The sequence below is a fragment of the Cyprinodon variegatus genome, unplaced genomic scaffold, assembly GCF_000732505.1.
Source record: "Cyprinodon variegatus isolate N-32 unplaced genomic scaffold, C_variegatus-1.0 Scaffold227, whole genome shotgun sequence".
Taxonomy (NCBI): Eukaryota; Metazoa; Chordata; class Actinopteri; order Cyprinodontiformes; family Cyprinodontidae; genus Cyprinodon; species Cyprinodon variegatus.
The window spans coordinates 395,871-421,308 of record NW_015150680.1 but is presented as its reverse complement, the minus strand read 5'-3'; the positions used below and the strand labels follow the sequence as shown (position 1 = coordinate 421,308).

Sequence of the window (25,438 nt, the reverse complement as noted above, 5' to 3'; positions counted from 1 at the left end):
ACTAAAACTCAGGCCTTAATGCTTCTTCAGATGCTGGTGACCACATTAGTTTCTTCATTTCCTTCAATTAGATCAGGTCCACAGCTTCTTCTTTCTTTAATCATATCTGTTTAATAGAAAATTCTCCTCCTTGATTTAAAGATCCTCTCCTGCAGCGTGCTGATAGAGTGGTGTAGAACAGGATCATGGCCTTTTAATTGATTATCTATGCAGTTGACATGCTGTGGCAGAAAAAGGCAGGTAGCTTAGATATGAGGAAATGAATATGCACCAACAACCCTGAAGAAAGAGGAAATGAAGCACCACCCACATGTCAAAGACAGCTGTAACCTCCTAATAGAATCATCTTGGATATCTTATTAAAAGCTGTCAAAATATGTCTTACTGCCAGAGAGACAAGTACAGCTCGCATACTGGGATGCATCTGTTAGAATAAAGGTTTCAATTGCAATTAGAGAAGTTGTGCGGGTGGGATACAGGCTTTGCTGTTTAATTTAAGCTAATACTCTAAAGCTTGCTTGGAAATGCTATAAGAAAGTAACACAAAAAAAACACCAGCAAGTCTTTTTTAAGCTCTGTGACCACTGCTGTATACAGAAGTTATATTTTGGTCCTAACTCTGTGTATATTGTACCTGGATCTTGCACTCGGCCTCTACCAGCTGCAGTTTGGTCTGGGCCAGCTCCAGCTCCATCTCCCTCAGCTGGTTCTTCAGCTCCTCCTTCTCCTCATCAGTCTCCTCCGTCCCGTCTGCAGGCGCCGTGGTCACAGCAGTTCGCACACGGCCCTCTTTGTTGAAAAGACTGCTGCACTTCTCACAGCCTTCAACTTTGGACTACAAGAGAATTTAAGAGGTCAGAGAGAAAACAAAATACTAAACCAATAAAAGGGCAAAAATTATTTATTTTCTGCTTCTCTTTACATTCAAATGCAGAGCTTCACTTAAGTGTGTGAAACAACATTTGTGTTTCTAATCCGACACAGTGCTTCAGAAATGAGTATTTAATTACAACATTGCATCTTTAAACTCAGTCTGATATGATTCAAATGCAAAGTAATTATAGATAAGCCTTAATGAAGCAGCAGAGCGTTAGGCTCAAATTGCTCCTCGAGTATCAGTGGTAAGCTTTGTTAGTGTCTGATTACAAAGTCCAATTAACATATATTTACCGCTTAAAACTGAAAGCTAGATACCTCTTGTTGTTTTTAAATTAAAACGCCACAGTTTCCAAGCTCAAAGCATCTAGTGCAGAGTCTACAGAGGTTTTTAATTAGTCGGTCAAAACAGGGATAGATGAAGAAGAGGGAGGATGGAAAAATGGAAGAGTAGAGTGATAGATTGGAGATAGAGAAAGGGATAAACAGATGGATTAAGACTAAAATAAAATTCTGAAAACCTGAAAAAGAACTATTTCGAAATTCCACTCTACCTGTTTTATAGCTTATTACCAGCAATAGTGGTGAATTGGCCAATAAAGAGGCATTTGGACTTAAAATTCAATTTCAGTACAGAATGGGGGGAAAAAAGGAGGCTGCTCTGGAGGCTGAGGAACCATGGTCCATGTTGCTACTACTACGCTCACATAAACTTCCATACACACAAGTCAAAATTCTCATATGTACCTAATGAAGAAAAAAAAAGGTATAAAAAGGGTGAGAATGAGCTCAATTAAAAAAGAAAAATGTTTCCTAAAACTGAATAAACAGGAATGTAAAGCTTTTTTCAGGAGGACTGTATGTGAAATACAAAGTTATGACTCTTTTAATGCCAGATAAGCTGATAAAGCACAACAAAATATGAAGCTATCCAATGAGCTGCAGCTTTGTTGATGAAAGCTATTTATTTCAAAGGCCAGTGGGGAATAAGGACATGATCTTTATGTGAACTGTTAAACTCCTGTGGTAGGGTCCGAAATGATAATAAATAGGGTAAAGGCCTGGATAATCCTTCCTAAAAATAATGGTTCGAGCTGCTGGTTTTGGTATAATTGTGTCGGGAGCATTATCAACACCAAAGTGTTGAGATTTCCTAAGGACGTCTTCCAGTGGGATAAAACCACCAACTCACCACAGATCTCCAGGATCTGTTATGTCAGGGGAGAGATTGACAAATTCTGAAAATAACCTGGTGTCATAAAAACCGTAGAGAAATAATTGCAACACCATGCTGAATCTATCCCATAAAGCTATAATGCCCTTTTGAAGCCAGAGCGGGGGGCAATCAGACGGTGTACCTAATAAAGTGGCAGGTGAGAGGATACATGCACAAAAACGAATTGCAGGGAAAATAAACTCCAATATGTCCTTGGTGCTGTGAACTTTTTCAGGAGATGTTGGGCAGCCCTGACAGAGCTTTCTGCCAATATGGCCGCCAAGCCAGCTACAGTTTGGGCTAGAAGTCAGTGAGCCATGTGTGAAAGTGCTGGAAGTCAGGTGTCTGGCAGCGGCTGCTTGGCCAAATTCCACATTCTTTTCCAATAAGCTTTGATTTTACTGCCAAGGGAGACAAAAGGATCGCAGCAAACATATCCACATACCTGCTAAGTCAAGGGTGGAAGAGAAAAAGGTTGTTTTCCCTTCAGCTTCTGTTTATCAAGATAGGGAAGCTACTGTCACTCTTAAGGGGAGCGGGAGCCAAATAAACTCTAATTACCCTGTTTCTGAATTCAGAAATATTTTCTGAGGCAAACAACACCTCATTGTGGAAATGCTTAAAGGTTTCCAGATCTCTGAGGGAGCGTTTGCATTCAGCTGAACAATTCATATGCTTTTTTAACCTCTATCTTTAAAGACTAATCTGTACAGTTGCACCCAATAAATCTCAGTGGTGCTGCTCGTCATTGAGTCTGATCATTATGCAAAATCTTCTTCTCATGTTGAAGGTAAATCATTCAGAAACACACACTGATAGCCTCTCCATACTAACCAGCAGCCGTTAACCACAACTGAAGCAGCAGTTTACAAAATCCGTGCGATGTGTGCAACAGAATTTTGTTATAAACCGACAGGAAACAGACAACCTGGCATCTTCAAACTGCGTCTTTAGGCACCTTGTTACTAGAGGTCTGTTTCAAGGAAACAATTTGTTCAAATTTATTTTGTTTCATCAATGGATTACTGACAAGCGTGAAATGGGAGAGTTATTAGTCGGAAACCTGGCAAATCTCAGTGTAGCGCATTATGTGTTCTTTAAAACTGAAGGAAAAGCAAGGACAGGACGCCAACTACAAGAAGACTTTAAATTAGATAACTGATCTAAGGCAGATGAATGTTATCCAAGAATTTAATCTGTTAGAATAGATGAAAGGAAGAAAATAATTAAGGAGGGGCGTGAGGGAAAATGCATGGCAAACAAAAAAAGAACAAAACAATGGAGGGATGGAGGAATGAAGGATCAAATGAGGGAAGAAAATAAAGACAGGATATGGGGACAATAGGGTAGGGAATAATTTCTGGAAATGCTCATTTTTATTTTAAATCACGTTTGATATGTTGCCATAGTTGGAAAACATCATCATATGTCCTAACAAAACCTTCATTTTAAAAGGGCCTGGTGTAAGAGCTAGATTGGAAATCAGTAAGAGGAAAAGATGACAAAGTTCTTTAAAAAAACTTGAGTGCAGCTCAAGACCAATTTAAAATATTAATAAAAACTCTTCATACAGAAGAGGTTTAAGCTAGCATCTGTGTGAGTAAGGTGGTTATTGTTTGGATCTGTGTATCAACTCACTCTGATTTTCTCCAGTTCTCCTCGAGAAGCCGTCTGTTGCTTCTCCAGTCGTTCACTCAGCTGAGAGCAGATCTGCAGGAAACACAAACAACGTAGTCAAACCAACAGTCAATGTTTGTTTTTAGTGAATTTATTTTTCCATTTCTGAATAACTTAGCTGCAAGTCGCATGCCGATTTATTTGTGACCTTTATCCAGTGAAAAAAAAGACAAAACTAAAAGACAAACAAGGATGTAGATAATGATGGTGGACCTTTTCTGCTGTTGACTAACAGTTCTGATGAAAAACTACTTCAGGATATTAACCTTAAGCACTGATCCTACATTACCGCACTCTGAATTCATGTCCAAAAAATGTGTTATAGAACTGTATCATTTGCATGTTCAATGTAGCACCTGCTTGCCTGGCTGCCTCCATAGTCACTGGGGCACACACTAACGCATTGGGTAAAATTAGAAATCCATCCCACAACAGCAAACATAATCAGAAGAGTATATATTATTGTTTAATTCACATACTGACATACATTGTAGTAGAGCTGAACGATTTTACTAAAAATCTAAATTGCGATTGTTTTCAAACAACATTTTCATTGCGACTTTATTGCAACAATACTTTGCATTAAGCAAAAGCATGCTAATGTTTTACTCCAGGGTTTCAGTTTTGTTTGTGACTTTGAAAGCCTGATTGTCCAGAATCCAGTGTTGCAGGACTTTACTGTAACATTTGCATGAAAAAGTTCTTACTTCTACAATAAGGCATAGATCTAGGTGTTAGCTGCAACTCTCTGTTCCCTTCTGTGCAACAACTTGCCTCCTTTAACTGTATTACTGAGAAATTTAGTGTCTTACTCTTGTTAGATCTATTGTGACTAAAAATTGAGAGCCTCAGAGATCTGAAAATTGCAATTTTCTAAATTGAGAATGCAGTGGTTAGGGCGCATGACCCATGTATGGAGGCCGTAGTCCTCGACTTGGCCGACCCGGGTTCGAATCTGACCTGTGGTCCTTTGCCGCATGTCTTTCCCCCTCTTTCATACCACCTTTCCTGTCAGCCTACTGTGAGAAAAAAAAACATGCCACTAGTGCCATAAAAACAAACAAAAAAAATTTGCGATTGTATTGCAAATGCAATTAATTGCCCAGCCCAATAATTTAGTTCCGTATTTTTTGGATTATAAGTTGCTCCAGAGTAAAAGTCACATCAGCCATAAAATGCATAATAAAGACGGAAAAGACATTTATAAGTTGCACTGGAGTATAGGTCGCATTTTTGGGGGAAGTTTATTTGATAAGAATCCAACACGAAGAACAGACATGTCATCTTGAAAGGCAATTTAAAATTAAAAATATAATAGAGGCAACAACAGGCTGAATAATTGTACGATATGCTAACGTTAAATGACACAAACAACAAACTGAGAACGTGCCTGGTATGTTAACATGACATAAAAAACATGGTAACAAGTTTATCAAACCATCCGTGTCACTCTAAATTACTAAATCTATTGAATTCTTCATCGGTGTTACTTTTAAACAACTCCGCTAACTCCAAACTTTCTTTCTGCTGCTGGATTACCGATTTCAGCTGCATATTTCTCTACTTGTAGCTTGTAACCTGCAGAATATGATTGTCTTTTTGGTAAGCCCTCTCAGTTGTTTTTATAAGTTATCGCCAATGTTGAAATTATCAACAGAGGCCTAGGTCGCCCCTCTTGCGATTTAGTGTGAAAATAACATGTGAAATTATATAATAATGTGTTAATAATTTCACACATAAGTCGCTCCAGAGTATAGGTTTTAGTATATATTAAAAAAAACTGCGACTTATAGTCCGGAAAATATGGTAGTAATTCATTTATGTAAATAAAATTGATGATTAAACAATAAACACACCTCTATCACCTCACTAAGAGGTAAACTGTAGAATCGAGCCAAAGGGAATAGATTATATACCTAAAACAAATTTCCAAAAGTTAAAATGCAGATTATTCCTGTGTTTTTCTTCTTTTTCTCTTCCTCAGCCTCTTTGTAATATGAGAAGGGTTCTGGTTTACCAACACAGGTATTTATGACATTCAGTGTCATTAAGGTTCATATTCCTGGCTCACTCCAAACTATTCAGTGTTTTTTTGTTAAATCCATTTACATGAATTTAGTTATTTATTCGTCTAGTTTTTTTGTACTGTGTTTTCATCTGTTGTCAGGTGTGTATCTTACTGCTGGTGTTACTGCAGAACGAGTTAAATGTGAGAGAAAATATTCATGTCTTGCCAAATCTTGATATTTTTTAATCCTTGCAAGATTCTTGCTGATTAAAATCCAACTGAATCTGAATTAAAAACAATTATAACTAAAATCTTTAGAGTAAAAATAGACTAAAATGGGAAGGAATTAATTGACTAAATTAATTTAAATTTCACTAAAATCATAAAAAAAAAATAAACCTAAGGGTGACACCTATTTAAATAACAATTTTCAATTCAATTTCTATTCAATTATGATATATCTGAAAATAATTTGTTTGATGTAAAAGGTGATAATTTATAGATTAAATCTATCAGCAATGCCCTTCCATCCTCTTTCCTAGGTTTCATCAAAAGCATTTCCCTATTATGTTTCTATTAAGTTTCTGAACTCCTAATCAGTGAAATGTGCAGCACCACTGATTAGTTGAACCCGTCTCACATAAGTGACATTAGGGAGGCGAGGCGTCATTTTGGTGAAACCCAGAGATCACAGGCTGACATGTTGTTAAGATCAGGAGGTCCAGCTCTGGCTTTTCTGGGAGAGTTTTATAAGATTCCCCTCAGGTCTCACAGGACATTAATCTGTGAGTTAACAGGTTGTGCTTCATTTTTGAGACTTCATATTAGTTTCTCTAATTAAAATCTCTGCACTCTATGTTTTTATTATTTCTTTCCATACAAATCCTCAATCTCTTAACCTTTAAAATCAGTTCAATAGTGACCCTCCTTTCAGCTCAAATCGAGGCCATTTTATCTTCAATGTTTATTTTTATCCCAAAATGATCAGCTCAGGCTTGCATTGCAATACTCTGCATTTCCTCTTACTGCTCTCCTCATGCAGAAAAAATAAAAATGATTTCTTACTTTAGCTATATTCCACAATAAGTAAATGTGATGATGGGGACATGTTGAAGAGAACAATGTGTTCTTAAAGCTGGCATATGATGGGGCACCTGTCAGTATAAAGGCACAGACCGCCATGACTGCTCCATCTGCAAGCTAGCTGTCTGATATTATTTCATTCATTTGAGTCCTTGATGACTCAAATTAATCTATTTAACAATCTATAAATAAATTCAGAATGGCTGTGAAGCCAACATGGAAGTATTCACATAATAAATAACATTTCGACCAATGAGTATAACATTATATTTCTTCTATCTGTCCTTTATTTGAAGCCAAACATTTTTCTTTTTCGAACTTTGTCAATCTTCTTTTTATATACATATTTCATTCCATCACAAAGTGTGTTTTTGTTTAAAGACTCATCCATTAAGCATGTTTAGTTTTATACAATACATTTTAGGAAAAAATGCTCTTTAACTAACTTTCAAGGTGCATATTTTCAAGTAAAATTTGAAGGCACACCGCAGACTTTGTGACCTACAGAGTTGATACATATGAGTTATTTTAAATGACATATCAGGCCAATATACAGTGCTAGACACTATCAATGCTACGAGTGGGGCTCCCCTCTGTAAATACCACCTATAAATGGGGAAATGATGGACCGTCGTTTAGCCAGGTCATGTGACCTGGAAAAACGCATGGCTTTTTTACATGCTATTATACAGTGATGGAGCTAATGCTTTTGCTCTACTATTTTTCTGCCTGCTCCACTACTGGTTATGGCTGAGGCAAGGATAAAGTTTAAACCTTCTGAGGAGGCTAACAAGAGAAAACTTAAGAGGGATCGTGTGCGAGGAAAAACAAGACTCAAAATACAGGCAGTTACAGGTCTAGCACCCCTAGTGTACAAAAGTTACACTGTGTGCCTTTTAAAGATTTTTCTAAATTTCATTTTGCCAGACGCCACTGTTCGTTTTAGCCAACTATAATAAAAGAGAGAAGTTTAGTATGAAGAATTAAGGGTGTTAATATTTTAGCATGTTTGATTTTATTTGAAGATAAATATGTTTTTATTCATGGTACATAACTGGATGGATGGATGGATGGATGGATGGATGGATGGATGGATGGATGGATGGATGGATGGATGGATGGATGGATGGATGGATGGATGTTAACCATGACCCTATCGCCCGGGGCAAGTAGTTTTTATTGTCGGGAGAGTACAAATGGGCAAATGCAATGAAATCATCGACATTCGATGAAAACGACCCACAAGCGTTGCAGGCGCCATTTTTGTTGTTTTGTACACATTCTCATGTGATTTGAAAAAGTCGCATGGTTTTTCGCTAGATGGCGTGATTCAGCTCTTGGGGAGAGAATTGTTCAGAGCAGCAGCTGGATGATGAATTTAATCTATACTATAATACACGCTAGATTAAAAATGATCAGTCAGGGATTAGGAAAATGTTAATAATAATTGTATGCGCACAGTGTAAATATTTCTATCATATGGCAGTCTTCTGTACAGTGGTCATACATTAAAAAATGTTCATTAATTTTTTTTCTCTTAGACATTGGAGTGGTGCATTTAAATGTTATAGAGCTAAACATGTTAAATTGGTTAGTAGTAGTTCCTGTCAAGTTTTTTTTAGATTTTTAACATTACAATGTATATTTTTCCAAGCACACAACAGTTTAAAGCAAGGTTTAGTTTGAAAAGAATGTGCAGGAAGGATTGAAAAACATGTTAACACGGTAATGTAGGCTTGAGTTCACACCAGGAACCTGTAAACTTACTGAATTACAAAAAAACATTTAAAAAACAAACATGTTGCATTGATATATATACAAAAATGAATATTAGGAACTATGTTTATCAAACATTAATCTGGGCAAGTAAAAATAGTTTCTGGGCAAATGAAATGTGAAAGCCACTTGCCCGAAGTCAACCCCTGGGATGTATGAATGATTAGACGCACAGCTGGATAGATGCACAGATTTAAGGATAAAACTTTTAGACAGAGGCTGAAGCATAGAAATGGAAAAACAAAAACACAAGCATTGTTTTTTTTTTTTGTTTCATATATCTTAAACTGGGGAATATTTTGTTAAAACATAGGTCTATGCTTTTACGTAATTCCTTATATTACTTTTAGAAATAATCTTTAAAACCAACAGGAAAAAAATATTAGGGAATATTTCTCCAGTCCTTCAGCAGGGTTTATACAGGAATGAATGATTCTAACTTAATGCTTTTTAATGCTCTTTTAATGCTCTTAGAAATAATTTGAATGTCACCAACAGGTACCCATCGACAGGCTGCAGCCATGTCCCGAATTCCTCGTTTTCCAGCCACTTTTGTTGAAATTTGATTTTTTTTCCCCCCCATTCTCTAGCTTTTTCTCCGACTCAAGCTTCTTTTCTGAACATACAGCTTTGCGATCAACCTGAAGCAGTTCCACGCAAATATATCGTGATATAATATGCCTGACAAAATTGTTTTTACAAACATTTTTAATAAAGTATTTTAAATGCCACAATAAACATATTTAATGAATTGTAATGCCAATTAAGGCCTTAATTTAAAAAAAATAATAATTTTAATGACTTTTAATAATTTTTAATGACCTGCGGAAACCCTGTTCAGGTAAGGAAGTGCCCAGACAAAATTAATTCAAATATGTTAAAAAAATGGCTGGGTCAAGCAACCAATAGCAGAGCAGTCCTCTTGTGCTGGAGGGCCAATTAGTACAAAGCTGTTTAAGCTCCACTTCTTCAAAATAAACTTGGCAGCCACAGGCAAAGATAAAGGGAAAAATAAATTTAAAGAATAATTTGAATTTTCTTGAATGGAAAACAATGCAGTTTATTTTGGGACATTCTTCAACTTGTCAATCCCAGCAGAGTGAAAGCTGCCAATTTCCCCTCAGCTCCTTCTCTTTCCTCAGACTCTCCTCTCACTCTCTCTCCTCCATCTCTGAACCCCGTTTGCTTCCTGTCATAAAGCAGACTATTTTTGACAAGGCCTCATTTTCAGAGTCAGTTCTCTTCAGCACAGCTCTCAGCTCAACGCTTCCTATCTGAGGCTGCTTTTACACACTCCGCACACCATCTACTCTATGAATGATGCTTTCTGTTGTCAATCTGAGATTAGGAACATTATTTTTAGACACAGGTGAAAATAAGGTCTGATTCTGAATGAGTCTTTTCTTCTATTTCTGTGTTCCTTCACAAAATAGGCCAGGAGGATAGACTGCTGCATAAGATCCCTGCACTGATGGTTATAGCACTTGATTGGGACAAGTTTATATTTAAACATTTAGTGACAGATCTGAGGGAAAATTGAAGCCGATGGATCTTAAAATATGCTCATAGCCTCAGTCATCAAAATCTAGGTTCAGCTGAGGGCTGCCATCTGAAAATATGGGAGTTTTCACTTCACAAGCCTAAAAAATTTATAAAAAAAACAAATGCTGTTAAGAAGTACCGTATTTTAAAATATTCATAATTGGTTTTGTAGCTCTGAACGCCAAGTTAAATAGGTTGGATGTTCACACTTTAACAAACTTAATTAAGAAGATGCTTAGATTGTTTTGGGTGCATTAACAGATGCTCTGCTCAGTTTGAATGAGATTGGACTATTCTGCAAAGGAGAACTGTGAAAAATAATCTAGATGTGAAACCCTAGTAAAAACCAATCATGGCTGGTTTCTATGCATTTTCTTTGAGGGAGGCTGAATGCAGAAATATGCTGCAATCTAACCAATCTGGTGTGTCCCTTTGTCTTCCTGATGCTCTTCATTCAATAATAACAGAATGGTAAAAAATCTTCTGCAAACCATGAACTCGTTTATCCTACTGCAGGGCCTGAAATTCAATGCTGGATAGCTGGAATTATCTGATCCATTTCCATTCCTACAAATCCGGTTTTTATAATTCAGGAAATTCTTTTTTTTTAAATGTGTAGGTACTAATGTGGAAGTTTTCGGATTTAGACGAAGAAGAATATCTCCACTTCTCACCCGTGCAAAAACTTCTACTTTTCTTTTTTCATCTTCTCTTAAAGCACAGTGTAGTTTTTGGCTGGCAAACCAGTGGTTATCATATTTAATTTCTTTAACCTTTAAAATATTCCAAATATGGATCGCTGATTAAAACGCAAATCTATCTACGTATCAACAGCTTCTTAAAAAAAACCCCACACAAATCAAAAGCGATGCGGACCCAGGGATGTCGAGATTGACCCAGATACCGTTGATCAAGCTCCATCCCCAGTAAAATCTGTAAAACGCACGCTCCCATACCCTTTACCAGCCAAAGTTGTAAAACTTCAACTTTGCGCCTCCACCACTCTGCTATTTCTCCCACTGCAGCAGTGAAAACGAAACATGAGGCAGATTCAGCTAAAGATGTTGTGGCCAAAAGCTATCCGTGATGCGCAAGTGCAGCATGAAGATGAAATAAATCGGCTTCTGAAAACTGCTTCCTTTGTTGCAGAAAATTAAATGGCCGAAGCAAAATTTTGCATATACATGCATTGATCTGAGGTACGAATATCTTAAGCTGCGTAGGTAACCTTAAACATTTTTCCCTGGAAGGTATTCCATCCGAAGAGGAAGACAAAAGGTGGAAAATGAAAGTGGTATGAGGTATGATTAGCACAACATAACACCTTTATTAACTAAATAATAATCCCCCCCCTAAAATGTATACATCTCCCTGCATAACTATGTGTATGTGACATGGAATCTAAATAAAAGAAAAATGAGAATGAGAGGATAAATGTGAAAGAGCTTCACATGCAGTCATTGTAAATATACGACTCAAGCCTACAAAAAAATAAATAAAAAAAATTGAGTATGCCAAATGTAGCCATGGTGGGTCGGCTGATAATAGAGTGAAGTATGGAGGGAAGTCTTAATAGAAAAACATGGCAACGAGAAACACAGGGCTTCGTGTTGAAAATCTTTTCTTATTATTGTTGGGCTTCTGAGATTTAAGCGAAATGAAAAAGAGCCAAACATTCATACTTTGACTTACTGCTATATGAAAACTGCCAACTGCTGGCAACCTATGCTGTCTAAATATTTCAATTGAGAGCTGGTAAACATTATGAGTTATTCCTCTTGGGTCAATGTCAATCTTTCGTGGAGCTCAGCTTGAAGCCATTTGATATTTAAATGCTTTTCTGGCTCCTCTGCACTCTGACAGAGACACAACATATCAAATCATATTGTAGGACAGTTTGCTGACTTTAACTCAACAATTAATTCTGCACAACAGAAAAAACAGAACCTAAAGATGACAGGAGATGGCCCTGCATGTTTTTTTTTTATGCACAGGTTAAGCCTAAACAGGTTAACAGCCTTTAGAAGAGTAAATCCTTTTTTTAAATCAAAGAGCTGCTAAAAAAAAGTCAAAAGAAAAGACTGCTTTAGGAGCTGTAATGTTAGGACTAAGGTTTACCACAAATATAATCTGAATTTCTAAACTATTAGACAACTGAGGAATTTCTGTTGTAAAAGGCATTAAAAGGGACAATATGTCTCAGAGAACTAGGAAAAAAAAAAAAAAAAAAAAAAGCAACACTGCCATCTGAGGCCAAAATGGGGTACTACATCTGTCCACACAACCAAATGTGCTTACAGTATTTCACTGCTGGTTAAGGTGACATTTGTTGACTATAACAAAAAAATAAAAAATAAAATAAAAAACATTTGTAGAAAGCTTTACTTATTTATATGACTGTGCATAAACAGACTTCAAAGAATGGCTTACTTCAACAGATGTCCTAATAATTACAGGCACTCCCTTTCTTTCTTTTGAAAGTCGTATATCATAGCTGAAGATTAGTTTTAAAAATGACTAAAACACAAAATGACAAGAAATTAAAAACAAGTCCAAACTCCAACACATAACTGGTGTGGGTGTCAGGAAAATTTTTCTTAATGTTTTCCATCATAACAGCCGTATCTCTCAATGTTTCCATTAGAAGGAAGTTAACACATCTAGGTTAAAGTTTTTGAATAAGATGTAAATCCTAAACGATTTTTTGAACTTCAAGTATTTTAAACTCATTTCAAGAAAGCCAAGGGGAAACTTGGCAGCAGCTTAGTTTCACTTCCCTAATAACTTGTTCAGTCTCCTGTGACAAGAAGCAAACTCTAGTAACGGTGCAGTGATAATATACATCCTGTCTTTTTTTTTTTTATAATAATAATAATAATAATAATATAATGATTATTAATAAAATAATTAACTCTTCATTATTAAACAAAGCTGAAGGTTAAAAGTTTGTACCTGTTTATATTCTCCAATAATAGAACCGTTCTTCTTTATCTCCGACTCCGACTTATCAAGCTCCCTTCGACACATTTCTTTCAACTGTGGAGGGAAGCAACACAAACAGACATAGTTAGAAGGTTATAAATTGCAAAAATAAACAAGAGAAAGCAGATTCAGAGGCTCCAATCATCATATGAGAGTAATTGTGAAAAGTCTTGACTTTACAGAGGCTGTTGGCAACCTTCTGTCCCAAATACAACCTCCACTCAAAGGCATAAATCACTCAGTGTTAAAGCTGCAAACTCAACAAGGCAGAAGACGTTTGGAGGACAGGTACAGAGGGCCGCAGGTCACTCGTTTCTTTACTGAGCCAGAAAAAATATACATCAAAGACTGATGGCTTTCACATTAAAGGATGCCTCTGTTTGTGACTCTAAGGAATGAAAAACTACAAAAGAAAAAAAAAAGGTTTTAACAGAGAATGCAGAGATTTAACATACTGGGAAAGCCTAAAAAAATGTGTAAATACACAAATGATAAAAAAAAAATGCTAAAAATATGGGGGTTCTTCTAGGAAAAGGGGGATACAATCAGCTGATGTCTTTTCTGGTATTGATTCCAAACCTCAGGCTCTCGAATATCTCAATAATCTATGACTATCAATTCCAGCCATTCAGCTTTCAACTACAATGGCAGCCAGTAATACCAAGAGAAAATCTTTTTCTAATTTTAGCCTCTCTTCTTCCGCTTCCTGTATAAACTAGAAAAAATATATAAAAATACAAATCCAACAACAAAGCTTTAGATTATCAATATCTGGTATGTAAGTGACCGTTTCTCCTTTATGCTATTCTGTCCTATTCATTTATGGATTATTGGAAATTTTGCTGTGGTTAACACATAGTGTTTTCTATTTTTGTTCCCTATAGACCTCAGGGTCAGTGCTTCTGTGTTGCTTATTTAAAAGGTGTGTGTGTGTTTGTGGGAAGCAAACGCTAAACCTAAAAGTAGCAGCAGACCTCAAGGACATCCCTGCCATAAAATATCTTTTTTTAGTTGGGTCTTTTTTTCCCTTTATGTAGTATTTGATGGATCTTCTCTGCAAATAACCATGTCCTTTATTTTTCGTTAGCATAGAGGGTACACCTAGCAAAGTGATGCCTGTAATGCTTTTATAAAATATATCTGCTCTTTGCTTTGCCTCCATACTGAGGTGGGTAACTTCAACTGAACCTGGTTCTACCAACAGATTCTTTCCTGCTCCTGGAAAAGGTCCCCTGTGCAGGTCAAGCAACCATCCATGCACACATTCATACCTGAAGACAATTTAGAACATTGTGAATTTGTGCTAAATAAACTTTATCACCCAACATCATCCCTTCATCAAATAAATTGCATTCAATCTGGGGGTACTGTCTGTGTTTTCAAGCTCAAGAAAGTTCTAACCTGTGCAGACTCTTCTTCCAGACGTCTCTTCTCATCTTCAGATTCAATCAGCTTCTGTTTGGTCAGTAGCAGCTCTTTATTCAGTGCATCTGCCTTTTCTTCAGCCTGACATGAACAAAAACACACGAGAGAAGACAAGATACCAGAAAGCTGAAAAGGCTGTTCAAAGTTTGACTCGCCCTACTTTCTGTTTTACCTGCTCCATTTTGAAGGTAGGTCAACAAGTAGCCTCCACATAAATCTGCAACCTGTGCCTTAAACGGTGTCTAAGATTTTACAGAACTCAAAATACTCTTCAGGATTTTAGATCAAGAATAAAGGCTAAGCTTATGCTGTGACTCTGTTACAAATGGTTTACTTCTGCTAAACGGGACACATTACATTATGCATGCTTTTCTGTTGGCTTACATTGTCCAGATCTTTCCGAAGAGCTATCTTGCTGCTAACTAGTTCGTGTGCCAAGTCATCGTTCTCCTGCTCCAAACGCATGTTGGCCTCTTGTAACCGACGATTCTCCCGCTGGAAACAGATAGGAGGAAGAAAGGAAGACAGCAGAAAACAAGGAAGAGAATAGAAGTACAAAGAGAGACAAATGCAAACACAGAGAAATAGAACAGTGAGGGAGAAGAGAACACAGAGAGAAAGGAAGAAACATTAAAAAAGAGGAAGAAAAAGTGAAGAGACAGCAGAACAGGGAAAACAAGTTAATCATCAAGAATTCATATGAATGTGTAATCTACTATTCCTGCCTCAGTTCGTTCTAGAGAAGGGTTAAAGTTTACTGAGGTCAGGTGAGAGTTTTAATGTAGAGGAAGAGGACACTGAACTATTTAGGAAGATAAAACCTGTTTGTACATCATTAACATCAGAACGCTAAACTGAAAGCTGACAATCAGATGAAACATGGAGGGGAAAACGCTGAAACCAAGAGAGAAAGAAAAGATCATGTTTTTACGTCAGCTGATTCGTTTTTTCTCTTTTTTCCTTGTTTGTTTACATTAGAAAAACATTTAAAACTGTTTCTTTTATTTGTCTTATCTACATTGTATAATGAAAGAAATCAGATGCAGTTTAAAATATGACTTTAAATGACATACAAATTAAAAATGTTCACTTATTTGAGTAAATACAAGACCTCTTAAGTACCCAAGACCAAAAAAATAAATGATCCTAATAAGGACACGAACATTGGACAAGGGCTTTGAAGATAAACGTTATTTCAATTTATTTGATACAAAAACAATGAATTTTTCAGAGACGCTCAATTTAATTACAATGACCAAGATTGAGGTATTTCTTCCAGCTTCTGATCTCTTGAACAAACCAATCAACTGCTGTAAGTTGTAAACTCAGCTAAGAAATTAAGTTCAGCCAAAAAAATCTAAACATATATCCCTTTTAAGAGACTAAGTGTTTTTCTGTGGTACAAAAAATGATTTTTGGCTATTAAAAGCACAGGTTGTGGTGGAGCTAGACTGAAACTGATTATTAGAAGTATGCATCTGCAGCACCCATTTAATACTAAAAATAAGCGATTATAATAAAGAAAACAATCGCATCAATGAATTAAAGGTAAACTCTTCCATAAAGGACTTTAACGTTTATACAAACTACTTTCTAATCAGTTTTATGGCCAAACATAGATCATCTTTTTGTTTCTAAATGAAAGCTGAGTTGTCCCCTATGTATAAACAAAGATATTGTGAAAGTTTTGCTCTGAACAACAAATATCTTGTGCATTAAAACAAATGTTTACAGCTGTACTGAAAAGAATATCAAGTCATTGCTGAACATCCATAACAAGTTTACATTTTTTGTATTGTGACAACCCAAATTAAGACATACTCAAGCTTTGATATTTAAGAAAGAAACATTAACAGTGTATTTGGGAAAGAATAGTTCATGCTTTCTGTGTGTATTTCCACCTCATATCTCTCGATGGGGGCTTCTTGTTGCTCCTGCTGCTCCCGTATGGTGTGGTATTCCCTCTCAAATTTCTTCAGCTTTTTCTGACTTATCTATTTAAGCAAGAAGAATCAGAAAAGTAGTAACTGAAACATGTCAAAGGACAAAATATATATTATTAGAATAACCAGCTACTGTCATGCAGCAGAAATCGTTCTAAACTTCTATAAACAGCAACCTTTACTTGACTAAGACAACTAGTTTTATCCAGTTTGCATTTTTTCTTCTACTGAAAAACAGCTGAATTGCTGGGTAATATACATCCACACTGTCAAAAAGTAAATAACCTGGCTTAAATTGAAGATGCACTGAGCGACTCTCTAGTGGCCTGAATCAGACAATTTCAAGCTTGAGAGTCCTAAATCTGTGAATAGGTGGTTGGTAAATCAAAACTCGCTCTGATAGTTGAACATATAAGTACGAAGTATCAGGAGAAAAGCTAGGCAGGAAAACTGTTTACACTGCTGCTAATTTAAGATGCTAAAAGCAGCGACAGACAGAAAGCATCTCTGCTTCTAATATAAATAATAAATGACAGGAAATATTCTGAATTCTGCTCTTGTACCTTTTAATAATAACACATTGAAAGAAAAATGACTATAAGCTAAAAATCAGCATTAGCAGGTCCATTTTAAATGGATGACAAATGTTAATTTGCAGTAAATGTGTACAGACAAAAACCCAAGGTAATACTGAGTTTATCAATTCATATTTTTTGCTATATGAACCCGCCTGAGTATGAGTCACCAACTGAAGCCATCTTCCTAAACCTACCTAAAAAACTAAACAAAAGACGACTTTATTGTGTTATTATTTTACACAAACTGAAGGCAGTGAGTTTTAGTTCATGATTTCATTGAAAAGTTAAACTGAACAAATGAAGTGAGACTGAAAACAGGGATTGTTATTTATAGGAAAGTGCTTCAATAGCACCGGAGGTTACTGTTAAACAGCAGTGTGCTGATAATGAGATCTCAGAAGACGAGCAAAAGCTGAATCAACACAAAGAGAGGAAACAAAGGGACCTGTTTTTTTTTTCCTGCTGCAAAAAGTTCATACCTACGCTATTGTTATAAATCAGGTTAGATCTTTTTATCTAGAAAGGTAAAACGACAATTTGGAAAGTCTATTGAGTTGTTTTTGCCATTTTCTTTAATAACTCCTATATAACCAACAAGAGTCGATGTTTCCATTAATAAACATTATCTGTCCTCTAAATTGTTACAAGCTCTATCCAAACTGCAGTATCTCCACAGAGGAGAATTCCCATTTCTGCCTCTTACAGCCTTTATTTTATTAGTTTAGCAAAGGGATTTTTTTACTAAATAATTTGATGAGAGACTTGATGCAAGGCTATTGAAAAGGATGCAGACAAATCAAATTGATCTTAAGATTATTTTTCAGTTCATTTCATATTTTTTTGAGGGGTGTGACATTCTCATTATTTTATTTCATGATTTTAAAAAGCAAAAACAAATCTTTGTTGCTGAGGTGAAATTCTGCTTTCAGCTGTTCAAGTAAAAGCTTGTCTGGTGTGAAGACGACATATTTTAATAAAGCCATGTACAGCTCAGAACCTACTTCTATGCAGATGTTTAAAGACTCAATGGTTTAAACGACTCATTTAATCCACAGATCAAAACCACCTACAGCCTAGTGGAAATGTAATGCTCTACATTAAGCAACAGGCAAATTAAGCAACAGGCAAATTTACCACCCGAAAAACTCTTCATGCCGCTTTTAGTCCAAATTAGCTAAATTAATCAAATCTAACCTAAATCTCTTAAAACATTACAAATGAAAATTATAAAACATGCTGAATATCAAAGTGAAACAGGGGAAATAAAGACATCTGACAAAAAACAATGGATGCAATTCAGAGCTAAAAGGCACAAACTTTAGCCAGTAGGGCAAACATTATTCTAGCCATATAATCCCACTGTAACTGCATCCCAGATTATCTAAACCACTCTGATATTAAGGTTTTATTTAGGTAAAATAACAGACTCTGCAAATAAATACACCAGTATAATTCATTCAAATCTGCTTCTTTCTCCTTAAGGGAAATTTTTAATTTGCCAAACCAATAAAGTAGCGTCAAGTGAATTCAAAGCATAAGGTAATATACAATCTCTTCAAAGGTGTTTATCAAGCTTATGGTTCTATATCAAAGGATTCTAGCTTCCTTTTAGTTTATTTTCTGAACTGATGCCTTCACGAGGAGAACTGAAGCCTCTTTAGAACTTCACTTTAGTCAGTTCTGATAGACATCCTCTGCTGCCCATCTGAAGAATTAAAAGATCAAATATTTCCAGCTGGCTTCCTTAAATAGTTAATGGAAAAAAAATGTTGCTTCCCAAAGTTACCTTCAAAGTCAAATCCTCCAAACTGGGCCAGACTGTTCCAACCAGGTCAGGACACAGGTGGGAGTGTTTAGGAGATGGATGTGAGGGTCTGGTTTGTGTGTTTCTATATTTTATATTAGTCATAGTAAAACTCAACAATGACCCCTAGTGGTATCTGAGCAGCACTGCTGGATAACAGTTAGATACAATGACAGGAAGGATGAAGATATCTGAAGATTTTTCAACCAAACAAGACATTACCACTTTAAAAACAACACCTGAACTGAACAATAAGTCACTTGGTTTTATTTTTATTCACCTTCATGCTACAGGCCAGCTCCATTAGCTTCTTGGCATTTTCTTCTGAGCGGTACCGCTTTGGGACGGGGACGCGAAAGAATTTGAGAGCACCCTCAAAGTCCGTCTGCAGTAGATCATCTTTTGATGTCTGAGGGGAAAAAAAGAAACAGATTTAATGCTGAAACAAAAGATGCTTTCAAGTTTAATTTATTTGACATTGAAAATGAACAGGTTTTTGTAAAAAGTTCTGTTTTTCACTTAGAAATTGACCAAGAATCAACTTTAAATACAATCATAAGACCGAATAACTACATTTTTTTTACTGGGAAAATATAACTTTGGAGAAAAATCCAGAAAAAACAAAAATGTCTACTCTTCCAACACAAAACTCTCCATTGGTAGATTAATACAATTCCATCTAATCTAATCTAATCAATGTGTTTGTGGGTCTGATTTATTTCTTACCTTCAAAAGGGCCAAGGCTACATTGAAGATCACACTTATACCCTGAAAAACAATGACATTTATCATGTATTAGAAATTCTGAACAAAAAACTTCTTACTTATTTACTTGTTTTCAGTATTTAATTGGAATAAATAAACGTCTTGAATTAATCACACCTCAGAGCCCTGCTGTTAGTGTGATTTAGAAAAGCTTAGGCTGAATTAATTAATAGGAAAGTAAATATGACTAGCAGACCTCAGCAGATGTTTAAAATGTGTTGTTCAGACTGTAATTGAGAAAATGTAAGCACTTCTGAGATTAAATCAACTAATCTTGCGTAATCTAGGAACATTTTGCTTTACATTTGAAGAAGTTTGATAAAAGGACTAAAAAGCTTAATCAAATGATAATGTTGCCAGAATCAGTGCAATCAAACAACACATTTTTGAAAAATGAAAAAAAAAATTCTGGTACATATTTTTTCATTTTACCCTAATTGTCTATATGAACGGTGGTATCAGTCAGCAAAATGTGTCCCAGTTGAAATGCACATATTTACTGTATATATTTAACATACATAAAATTAACTTAAACAGCACTTTTCTTTTTTTTTAAGCAAACAAACTGATGCAAAACATTAAGATTTGTAAATCTACTTTTTCTCATTTATATTCCTTTTAATTATTATTAAACATGCTCTTTAATTCAATTCAAAAATACTTTATTAATCCCAAAGGGAAATTGAATAACTATTTAAAGGAAACCTCTTATAGTCCTTATAAAAGTACACTATTGTAAATAAATACCAAAGACATTTCAGATCACTTTGCAGAGAGTTCAGTGCATCATGTATTGTTCCTCTCGGTTTTTCTTATAAAACGAACCGCTTTATGGTTAAGACGACCCTTTAACTGAGACCGCTATGGAGTCTATTGTTATACTAACCTCACACAGTAGCAGGTCGATAATATGGAAGACCATGTAAAGAGGAAACTTGGCTGTGAAGAGGGTTAGGAACCACTGGGAAGCATACATATGAGCCTCCAGACCCACATTCAGGAAATGGTTGTACAGATCTGGTATGTACTCCTTATGAAGAGAGGAAGAGAATTAAACAGAGGATTCAGACAACTAAATAATAAATAAGTAAAACAGCTCAAGGGAGTAACTGCCATTTAGAGCAACCAGGTTTCAGATAAACACCAATGTACAAGATTGTAGGAAACAGGCTGAGATGTGCAAATATGACACACTAACCTGCATGAGTCTTTCAAGTTGGAAGAACTTGCAGTGCAGATCTTCAAAGTTCTGTTTGAACAGGTCCCTGAGCCCATAATCAAACATGATCTTCACCAGAACACTGAAAGCTTGCTCCTCTGGCATCTGAAGAAATCATAGGATCAGGTTATGAATGGATAATACCAGGGCTCAGGAAATGATTTGGACTGCTATAAATAGTGCCGCCATAAAAAGAAAGTTCCTTTAGGTTAGAATTTTCAAAGAACAAAAAAGTTTCGTCAGTGGTCAGGCTTTAACATCTGAAAACCACAGGCGGAGGTTCCTAAGCTAGGTCATGGAAGAAAAAAATACTTTAGGTACCTAAGATAGATTTAAATTTCAAAATAAGAAGTTTTAAATTCACCATGAATTTATGGTAAACATTTATATAGTGGTCAGGATTTATATTTAGAATCAGCAGATACTAAAAACTACAAAAATGGAAATCAGGATACAAGAAAAGATGAGAAAGAAAGAACACAGAAGATAGAATAAAGAAAAACAAATAATTATCTACACAAGAAAAAGGGCCATGATGTAGAAAAGGTACAGGCAGCAAGAAACCCAGAAGAAAGAAAACAGTGGAGGGGGGGAGAAGAATGCAAAGAGGACAGAATTAAAGAGAGTGCAGAACACAAGAAGAGAAAGAAGAAAGGATACAAAAAGGAAAGGACACATGGAAGAAAGGACACAAGGGGAAAGGAGGTCAGTCTAAAGAAAGGAAGAACTAGGAGGAAAATAAAAAAGGGCACAAGGAAAAGTAAACAGCATGAACAAATGAAAAGAGGAAAAAGAGGGCATAAAAAGGCATTAAAGAGTACAAGGACCGAGAGAAGGAAGGGCACTGGAAAGGAGACAAGGAAGTAATGCAGATAGTGAACGTGGATGGATAAAAAGGATAGAAGCAAAAAAAAAAAAGCATGGAAGGATGGAGAGGACATTTACATAAAAGGATGTGAAGTAAAATAAAATAAATTCCCTGGCTTATTTTTTTTTATATTTTTTCTCATATTTGGGAAATAATAAAACGATTCCAGAGTTTTGCAAACTGTGTGAAACCTCTGCGGACTGAGTGTTAGATGGATGGATGGATGGAAAGGTCCAACCACAATACAACTGCAACTATTTTTGGTTCTCTTACTTCTTTATCTAATCCCCAAAATTATATTTGTGTCTGTGTAATATGTTATAATCTGTTTCCTACATCCAATCCTAAAATTTTTAAGCAACCACAAGGGGGCAGTGTTGGACTGTTTCTGTCCTAACTGCTTGGCTACAAACCATGAGTTTGCAAAATCACATTTATTATATCTGTACAAGATATAATTTAGCTGTTTAATAAATAGATAACTGATGTTAAAATGTTATTCTTGGCTTAAATAAACAAACAAAAAACTTGTCTTTAAGAACCGCACTGGTGTATAAACTCACGTGTAGCAGCAGCACTGCAGCCAGGAAGGACTGTCCCTGGCAGTAGCCAATCTCCTGATCATAAACAGAGTAAGCCTGGATAATATGAAAGACAAAGGCAGGGAATTAAAAGCAGCTCTTCATGTTGAAAGTAATCAAAAATGTCATCCATCCACAAACATGTATTTTATTAGAACTGCTTTTAGAGAATGTAAAAAAAAAAAAAAAAAATTAATTCAGACATTTTACTAAATTCAACATATTGAGTTAAAATTCTTCATTACAGATAATATTTGGCGCAGATTTAGATTAAAACAGAAGAAAATAAATCCTAAAAGATTATGTCAGTTGTATTATAAAAACATTGTTTCTCAACAATCAGAACATCAGACTTAGCTCTAGATATTCTAATCAAGCTAAACCCTAACAATGTGGTAGGGAGGAACTATAGCGAGTGAAAATGGATATAGAGACTCAAAGATTTGATTTTTAATGCTAATATTTATTCAAGCTGAGAGTGAGACAAATGAAAGAACTGGGTGGAAATGGGCTGTAGTGGCCTACTGATCCAGAAACATACATAATGAGTAAAAGTCAAAAAATACAAAACGTGGATCAATCCAAACACAGCAAAGGGAGAACGCTGTAAATTATTCAAAAGCACCTCAGGAGCTGCTTGTCTGAAAGGAGATGAATGCCCTCGCAAGAGTTATGCATAATGAATGACATTAAACTGAAAAGTGTAAAAAGGAGGCAGTCAGACGACTCAAGTATTACAAAACTACAGCGATGTAGTTGTTTTTGTTCGTTTGTCACACCTGTCTCAGATCATCGAACAAACGCTGCTTATAATTTCAGTTATATCTTTTTTTTTAAAGGGCTAAGAAAAATGACAGAATAATGTTAATTAATAATAACATAAGCTAATATACTGAGACTTCTGTGCACTCCAACACACAAGCAGTTCTCTTACTGATTATATTTTGATTCTCGTTTCTGAAAGAGACCCGTTTAGATTTTCCAGGCTTTTCTGAACTCGATGAACCACACAGGAACAGATCAGACAGAGTTGATTAATAAGGGCACAGGCAGCTTTCCCTACTGATCTGCATTGATCTGAATGTGCAGTTTTGATAACTATACAGTATTTTCCCTTCTTTTGTAAGCTTCCCCTTGCTGCTAAAAAACACCTGGATTTTCATACTATGGGAAAATGAAGCACTGTTCTATTCCAAACTTGTTTGTAGTGTTTTTCTTTTCCATATTTGATATAAATTGACATTATCGACATTAAAGTGTAAGTGGTCGCACACTTGTTTGGCAACTATTTTCTCAAGAATTTAAAATAATAAAGGAAGAATTTAAAATTTAAAATAAGACAGGAAGCTAGAAGACTTCAAATTCATATGCTAGTAGCTATCTTGGGGTGAAACTCAATTTTTTTCTGAAAAATTAAAGCTTTGTTTTACACTCTGGTTTTGCTGAATTTGTCCAAACCATTTTTAAATGTTCCTTTTTATGTTACAGCTATTTAATTATTACTCTGACTGTAATTACAGACATCTAGTAGCTGCTTTCTGTCCTATGAAAATTCCCGACTTTTACATAATAAAAATTTTTTCTGGTCTTTCCAATTTTGAAGGTTGGCAACAAAAGTCTCGGTGTCAGATAATAAAAACACTGATAGAAAAGGAAGTAAAGTGGATTACTGAAAAAGATTTTCTACTGTGCAAAAACTGATCCAGAAACATAAAATATACTCTATATCAATATTGCATTTGCCCTTTAATTAAGCAGGTAAATACAATGATCTTCCAACAGAATTAATTAAATTAAGATGGGGTTTTCATTTCAAGGGCTAATTGTCTTAGCTGCTAAATTAAAGGGAAAATACTATTTAAAAAAAAATTGACTTATTTATATTTAAACTTTTGTAGCATAGACAATTTGAGTCTCTAAAAAAGAAAGCTGTGCATTAAAAAGGCTTCTGTTATATTTTGATTTTTTTATATCTAAAAATCTGTAACCCTAAACATTTCAAAACACAAATTTCACCCCTACATGATGAACTTTTTAAAATGAAATTTAAAAAAATGGGTTAAAGGGGCACAGTCACTTTAAATGCCCATACAAAATCCCTTTAACCATAACATAAGGTACTACATTAAAAGCATCTGTCCACATAGTGCTTTAATAGTCCTTTAGATACTAAGTAGAATTCAAGGACAGGGCAGAAACACAAACATTCCTTATGGTGCGGTCTCCCCTTGACGATATAGCTAGCATATGCCGACGCTGTTTTTGTATAAGTTATGAGCACGCCAAAGCACGCTAACACACGTCGACATATGGAAGGTACATCAAGAAATTTTAAGCATGCTCAAAATTTCTTGACGCATGCCAGCGAATTCTCATACGTGGGCCAAAAGTTACAGGTAAGTAATTTGATTGTTGACACACGTTAATTGCAAGTTACTCATGGGTCATGGTGTCTAGCTTATCCAACCTGTATCATCCCCATTATAAGGTAAGCGTGACGGTGTGTGTTATGGATCCTCCCTGCCTTCACATCCACGGCCACAACCAACAAACTTCCTAGCAGACGTGACGCTGAATCTGCTGCCACTGCAAACCTTCTTTCTTTCTTATCATTGTTTGGTTGGCGGTAAACAGCAGCCAGGTTAATACTGCAACTGCGAAGTTTAGAGAAATCTTCTTGTGCTTTTTATGCAGGCCGGGCGCCTGCCCCCTTCAGGACACTGGCTTGTGACATTTCATGGGAATACGCTGCCGTGCATTTTGCATAAGTTAGGCTGTTAGGCTAAGTTCTGGACTCTTTATGAATACTCTATATATATGCCCAAATTGAAAAAATACATAGAAAGTTCAGCGTATGCCAGTGTTTCTGAGGATTCTGGGACATTGGTATACGCTGGCTAAATCATCAACGTTTGACAGCATCGTTAAAGCCATCTGCTGGCAATATCATGGAACTATCAGATGGTGACAACTTAAGGGCAGGTTATACGCCTGCAGCAGGGTGTCGCAGTGAGCTTGATGCAGATATTTTTGATTTTTGCCCAGTATTGAAGCGTGGTCTGCGCTGTACGCTGTAGGTCTAGATAAGACCGAGG

At 35.9% G+C, this 25,438-nt stretch overlaps 1 protein-coding gene across 4 annotated transcripts in view; it reads right to left on the bottom strand.

Annotated features, from left to right (window-relative positions):
- The window catches only part of rabgap1 (RAB GTPase activating protein 1), a 95,040-nt gene that overhangs the window by 7,349 nt on the left and 62,253 nt on the right, over positions 1 to 25,438 (bottom strand). For 3 of the 4 annotated variants that reach the window (XM_015381026.1, XM_015381025.1, XM_015381027.1), the window contains 11 exons: positions 22,326 to 22,400; positions 20,874 to 20,999; positions 20,562 to 20,705; positions 19,637 to 19,678; positions 19,191 to 19,319; positions 16,487 to 16,579; positions 14,970 to 15,080; positions 14,562 to 14,666; positions 13,131 to 13,214; positions 3,731 to 3,802; positions 635 to 835 (listed from right to left, as the gene is read on the bottom strand). In XM_015381026.1, the coding sequence (XP_015236512.1) occupies positions 635 to 835; positions 3,731 to 3,802; positions 13,131 to 13,214; positions 14,562 to 14,666; positions 14,970 to 15,080; positions 16,487 to 16,579; positions 19,191 to 19,319; positions 19,637 to 19,678; positions 20,562 to 20,705; positions 20,874 to 20,999; positions 22,326 to 22,400 (1,182 nt within the window). Of the gene's footprint in view, positions 1 to 634; positions 836 to 3,730; positions 3,803 to 4,433; positions 4,789 to 13,130; positions 13,215 to 14,561; positions 14,667 to 14,969; positions 15,081 to 16,486; positions 16,580 to 19,190; positions 19,320 to 19,636; positions 19,679 to 20,561; positions 20,706 to 20,873; positions 21,000 to 22,325; positions 22,401 to 25,438 lie in introns of those variants that run through there. The other variant, XM_015381028.1, reaches the window with a different exon arrangement.